The sequence below is a fragment of the Perkinsus marinus genome, assembly GCF_000006405.1.
Source record: "Perkinsus marinus ATCC 50983 genomic scaffold scf_1104296937876, whole genome shotgun sequence".
Taxonomy (NCBI): domain Eukaryota; phylum Perkinsozoa; order Perkinsida; family Perkinsidae; genus Perkinsus; species Perkinsus marinus.
The window spans coordinates 28,152-34,935 of record NW_003213671.1 but is presented as its reverse complement, the minus strand read 5'-3'; the positions used below and the strand labels follow the sequence as shown (position 1 = coordinate 34,935).

General features: G+C 47.3%; 1 protein-coding gene and 1 non-coding gene across 2 annotated transcripts; one reads left to right on the top strand and one right to left on the bottom strand.

Annotated features, from left to right (window-relative positions):
• Positions 1-1,519: 1,519 nt before the first annotated feature.
• Positions 1,520-2,782, bottom strand: Pmar_PMAR009412 (hypothetical protein; the record flags this gene model as incomplete). Its single annotated transcript, XM_002782975.1, has 2 exons — positions 1,520-2,499; positions 2,620-2,782. The coding sequence occupies 2 exons, from the start codon at positions 2,780-2,782 to the stop codon at positions 1,520-1,522; spliced, it is 1,143 nt and encodes a 380-aa protein (XP_002783021.1).
• A 2,017-nt stretch (positions 2,783-4,799) lies between these two features.
• Pmar_PMAR009411 lies at positions 4,800-4,881 on the top strand. Its single transcript has one exon. It is a non-coding gene; the product is annotated as a tRNA-Leu (tRNA).
• Positions 4,882-6,784: the final 1,903 nt, after the last annotated feature.

Genomic DNA, 6,784 nt, shown 5'->3' with positions numbered 1-6,784 from the left:
GTGAGCAGTGTGAGGGTGATGACGAGATGATGGGAGAGGGTGAGATCGAGAGATGATGCTATTACGCTTCGGAGAGGCATGTGAGAAATTGAGGATGCTCGCACATAATCCATGACGCGTTGCTCTTTCACCTGTTCATGCGTGATTTCGTAGCGGCAAATAGGATAACTGGTGAGAGTCATTGAGATGACGGAGACAGAGGAAATGGTCTGCTTCTAGCAATGGACATGCTTCATCATCATCGAGCAACAGCAGTTTGATGATCAGAGGGATACGAAGTCGATGATTTAGATTCAGCCTCTGCCTTAGCTTAGGCTTAGGGATTCTATACATGGCAGACTCTGGAACGAGTAGATCTGGAAGAAAATGAAGGTCAATTTATTGGGCTAGGTCAACAAACGAGCGAATGGTTTGTGTTCTGGTTGGGAGGTGTTGGATCGATTAATATCCAGTTACCATTTAGTTAATGGGGACTTTCCTGAACCCACCCACCCGCATCCTGTTGAAGTTGGCTTGGGAGGCACGAGTAGTCAAGCGAGGGTCATGAGCCAGAGGCTCTGGCACAGAGAGCACCGAATTGACTCTCTGTGGCAGATGAGAGTATCCCATAACCTCGCTGCTACTTATGCGGAGCGAAGCATCCAGCGTTGCACGTTTCGGAGAGTTTTTCGACAGAACTTCGAGGTTGAGACATTCGGATCTCACAAGTTCTGTAGCAACGTATCATGCTTTCGCCCCACTACCCACTACTCCCAACTAACTGGATGAATGGATGTTATTGGACAACAGACATTCAACAACAGTATGGTAGAGTGTTCAGGGTGAACCAGCGAGCGAGTAAAGTTGACCATTCTCAATAGTGCTCAGCGGGAGAAGATAAGCGGCTTATCATAAGCCAATATGATTACTAGAGATTAGCAGTTAGTCGAGACGTCGAGAGATACTCAGTCAGCGACCACGAGGTAACTACTAGTCAATGAATAGTAATACCTAGGTCTGGTTCAATCAAGTTCAGCTATAACTACTAGTCAACGCTGAGCTTGAGCCAACTAGAACTGTGCATTCCTTTGAGAGTGTAGGCTTTTCCGGAGACATTTGCACAGAATCACTATCCCTTAGCTCGAAGTTTAGCTAGCCACTGAGCCTTTCTTTGTTTTCGTTGTATTTACCTATTGGGAAAACTCTACTGTTGTGTTATTATGGCTCAAAAGACCAAGGCCAATCGAGTCCTCGATCGTTTATAGAGTCGTTTAGTGGTTCCGATCTGAAACCGTTAGATACCAAATCGCAAACTGAAGATTTCGAGGCATGATCAAACAACATTGGTGGTGATTTAGTTCTGCGACCTATCTCATTGAGCAATTCAGCTAAAAACCACTACCGTTAGTTTGTAGTGAAACATGCCTTTGAGTCATACTTGAACTCAACTAAAGTTTTCTCCTAGGAGTACATCTTACACATCATCAAACAAAACGAAGTTGGGCTTTTCCGTTTGAGCGACTTAACCCAGGTCGGCCTTTCAAATTCGACTCTCTCGCAGAAAGTCGTTTTCAGTTTGCAGTTTTCGCAGCACCTCCTTGGTGTTGAATAATTCCCCAGGAGGCAACGACGACGTGGAATTTCTCCAACCTTGAGAGAAGTACACTCGCTTATTCGTGAGATCGAACTCCACATCGTAGGCACGGAACAAAGGATGTCCCAACACGAGTGGGTGAAAGAACTCATTAACAGTAGAGATATCCAAATTGCAGCAAGTACCTTCACAGGAGTTCACATAGTGTTTGGGCTCAAGGTGAATGTCAATGAGATGAGGTACCTCCCCAATTTGGAATGCCAGAATAGGTAGATAAGGAAGAGCCTCCCTCCTAATCCGTGGGTACACCGCCTTTCCATCCAATGGGACGCTCTTACAGAGGAGGAGCTTCTTTTCTCCTATAGGGGAATGTGCTTTTGACTTCTCCATCCTATTCCATGTAACATCAATGATGTCCTTGAACTTATCCTCTTCAATCAACATCGCTGTATTTCCCGTATCCAGAATACCTGGCTCGGCCCACTTGCTCTTGCGCGAGTTGGTGAGTTTCTTCCCCCGAAAGTCTACGACTTTGCAAGTCCTCACTGGGACTGCTATCTTCACTCCCTCAACGAGCACATTCCTACTAAAAGCAACGAACGACGAGCTGCTCAGCGTCTTAGATGGACCACCAAGTATGAGATTGCCAGATATACCAGGCCCTCCCTCACTCATGTGAACAGAGTATGAAAGGGTTGTTATAACACCTCGCCTCTTCAGTTGATCTAGGAACGTCTCAGGAATGCGGGGACGACCGAATGATAGACCCAATGTTGCCATAGGAGCTCTCACATAGGGAGTTGGGAAGTGAATGACCAAGCCGAACGTGAAGTTCGAAAGTTTGGACTTGCCAATCTCAAGGGTGACGTTGTGTTCAACATAGTGATAGGTTCCGTCATCGAAATGCACCTCCCATTGCTTTCGATCTAATATGTCACGACAAGGATTATCCCCAGGGCAGAAGTAGCATCCATAATATTGCGTTTCACAGCTACCTCTACCATACATTCTCTCATATTGTGGACCATAGAAAACAAAGCTCCTACTCGTACCGGATGAAGCTTCGAGCAGTAGGGTCTGGCCATCGAGGGTCAGCGGCACGGCACCCTCAGAAACGCGCAATTTGAGGACCTCAAATCCCTGGGGATCACCTGTGACCAGGGTGATGAGGGCTCCTACGACAACCGCAGTCGGGGAGATTATATGCATTACCAATTTAGTAATGACGACACTACCGACACGGGCAAGTCTCATGCCAGAAGAACACACGAGAAGGTTGTCCAAGACGAGGCCAGCGAGCCGTCTGTTGCGGACATGGGAAATCCACCGCCCGAGGGAAGCCTCTCGGTTCGTGTCTCCGAGACGGTGGGATGCGACTCGCTCGCCAAGTTGAAGTTCGGCATCCGTTAGCAATGCTCAATCGTCTTATGATGTTATGAGTATAATTGGGGAGGACGTGACTGCCTTACTACATCTTACTCAACCCTATCGCTGGTACAACCAACGTTCTACGTCCGACTTGAGCAGTTTTCCATGCGCTCGATCCTTCGCTTTCCTGTCTCGTACACACAGATAGACACGTTTGCTGGTTTTGAACTCTGGGTATGTCTCATTAGAATCTTGGGAAGTTCCCATATGAGGTATGTTCTCTTTTGGACTCTGTCCGTTCCAAGTAAGAAGATAGGATTCTCCAACTACGAGATTTCCATGGCCCCCAATCACCTTTCATATTCTACTAGAGGATACGCTCACCGTGGCCCTCTCATTCCTGACTATCATTCAGGAGGATTCTTCTTCGGAGGAGTCCGCTACAAGTCCCAAGTGAGGCAGACGTTGGCAGAGTCTGCCAACATCTGGTTTACCGTGCATCGTTATCGTGCTCTTAGTATGGGTCTATGCTGATGCAGCCGTTTCGTGTACAGACCAAGACCTGCAAGCCAAAATTATGTGAGTTCATTTCTAAACCTATTCTTGGTGACTTTCTGGGTTCCACTCTCTCGAGCTCATCAGGTAACACTCCAGTAACGGCTATGGCGGCTCAGTATGAAGCGAATTCGAACTATCGTGCTGAGATGAAGGAAAGATATAATGTGAGACGGCTCAGGCTTAGCCGACGATTAATTGATTAAGTAATCCTCAGGCGTTGATGTCTCGACCCGGGAGATCCTGCAATGGTAACAACGGAGAAAATGCGAAAAGTGAGTCGGGAACTGGATGTGGGATTCAGACTCCACGAGGAGTAACCGAGGGTTCCACCTACCCTATCCCACACTGGGATTCCCAGTCGCATCTTCCATTCTCGTCGTTTCCAGCATAAAGAAATGTATATTGGGGCCCACTGCTGATCTGGTGACTATGTACGCCTGATAGTTACCAACAAGGACTGAGACAGTGACTGGGAGACGATGATACCGTCGATGATAGCAGATCTACTTGGCCACTCATCTCGGTGAGTCACACTAGTAGCGTTATAAGCGTATTGTTACTCACTACCGAGATTGGCGCATCCGGTACTTCGTGTCAGGCACGGTGTAATGTATTTGTCTGTCGATGAATCTATTCACATAGGTGTCTGCCATGAATTATCAGTAGCGTTTGATACGTTGTTGTTCATCAAGCTTGTCTTGTGTTATTCCAGTGTTCAGGAACTCGTACGAACTATAGTTTTAGCCTGAGAATAGTATTTCTGCAATGACTACTCCTATTCCTGCCCGAATACCTCAGTATTTCTGAAATACCGAGGTATTCGGATAGGAATAGATATGGAGTAGATTTGGGAGGATCCTACCTTGAGGGGGCATAGCCGCGCCGACGGGAGAAACTGACATGTCTGGATGTAACACTGCAGCCCACTGTGAGAAATTGATCATAGATGTTTGTGCAACCTCCTTGAGTCTTGTGTATCCCGAGCTTATTAGCCTCCTATGCGTCAGAGTCTATCTGATAGACTCTATCAGATAGGCTCCATCAGAACCCGCATACCGGCCCACGTCGGCCATAGAGTGTATGGTATACACTGCGCCACGCGAGTTGTGCTCAAATGTAAGAGCTACACATGATCATCCAGACCTTTGGCCGTGTGAGGTCGGGTGTCCGCCACAACGACCGTCAAGTCGTTGACTCGGACGGTCAATGACCGTCCGAGTTCTAGTATCCCGGCACCGTAGAATGCATCTCTAATGAAACTGCACACGTGCAGTCAGTACCGATTCGTGTCATTGTCGTCGAGTGTTTGCCCGAGTGGTTAAGGGGGTGGACTTAAGATCCACTGGACATGGTCCGCGTGGGTTCGAACCCCACAGCACTCACATTCTTCGAAGTTTTAGTCAGTCCATTTTCACAAGCATAACATCCATCGCTCCACTGACACGCATGGGTCGGCACGCGTGCCCCCACTCATAAGGGCCCTATGCGGGATTATCAACAAATCATCGGTTTATGATGTTGGTAGCAGCTCAATCATAGTTATTATCATTATCATTTCCTAATGATAAACTTTTTACGTAACGACGGTCTCAGGGTAGCAGCGGGAGGATACGACCCTAAGCCAGGTGATACCGCACTACAAAGATTTGGTATGAGTTCACCATAGTTGTAGTTATTTCGGGTGCATGCATTCGCGATCACGTTGTAGACTATTTCTTATCGTAAAGGCCGATACTTAATCATCTCAGTAATGACCATCACTGTCCACGAGTTTGTTTCCGTGGCTTCGCTCGGGAGAGACCCGATGTTGTGTTAACTGAAATAGTTTTTATACTCTTCAGCTGATACTATCCCCCCATATGTTTAGATCGAATTGTTCCTTCCGACTACCGTATCGTATGGAAGAGTCCATAAGGGCTGAGCGGTATTATCCAAACCGGCTTATCATGTGGATGAGGTATTCAGAGACCAGCCTGGTATATGTGGGACTCTGATAGATGCGATACTACTGTATAAGTAGTACATGGTCGTGGAATGAGAAGGTTGAACACTTACGCATTCTCGGTATGCGGCCCTATTCTGAGTTGAACTTTGCATTTTTAATAAGTGGTTATTCTAGGTTGATTTACGGAAGTAGTAGTGATGTATTCTCATTCGTTTGCTCGTACAATAGTTTTCCATCACAGGATGATGATGAAGAGGTCGTGCTTCAGATTCATGCGTCTCCGCTCCTTACAGCACTCAGTTCTACTATCCTAGTTGAGGAAAGGTGGCCCTCCTTGAGGAAATCGGTCGGCGGCGGTTACAAGGTGAGCTCGGGAGCGCTCATGGAGGACGATCTAGAGTTATTCGGTTAGCAGAAATCGGATCTGACACCTTTGAGTTCCATGTTGTGCGCAACGTGACGCCGGAGGGATGTCACCGCTGAACATGCAATTTCACAGCGGCGACGCTGTTGTTAGGCTGGAGATCCGCTGTGAGGGGTACACCGTCAGGAGGCTCTTGTTCTACATTGGAGCATGTACTATGGCGGACCTTCATGGGGACAGTAACGCGGTGGAAACACGGGCCACTCGGGCGGATTTCGAGGAGCACGGTCCGTGAGGGGTCTACAGGTTGATGCCAACTCGTCATCAACGTCAATTGGATACATGCAGTTGAGGCTATTGAAGTTTCATTCGTAACAAAGGCTTCTGTAGGATGTGTTGTGGGGCTGGTTCAAAATCGTAAGATGCGTATCAGATTTGGAATTCAGAAATATCAGAATATTGGAAAGTTCCAGTGGGTTGTTCATTCGAATTGGAAAAGTTCAGAATTGTTTGCCTATGCACTGTAAGCCCTTCCAGACTAGTCTGCGTTTAACAGATGTCTACACTACGTAAAGTGCGTTAGCATCTAATTACAGAGATATTCTCGCTCGCCCAAATAATTGTGATTCGCAGTCTCCTATAGGCTATCTCTTCCATTGTTCATTTCCCTATGAAGCCGCCGTCCCGATGCGAATCAACAACTCTAGAAGAAGGGTCTGCCCGTTGTACGGATGCTCCGGGGGTGCCTCGTAAGGTCGACATGTGGTTGTTGTTCCAATACGGTATTCTCGGTTTCGTAGCCCTGGCTCCATGGAATTTCGTCTTGACGGCTTTGTCTTTCCTAGACTCCAAATTCCACAATAATTTTGCTTCTAGCGTGCCCATCATCTATTCGGGGTCGGTAAATGTAGCTCAGCTTATCTCATCTGGGTGGGCATAAGTTCACCTTTTTACCCCGCTTTGATCTGGGCTGCAT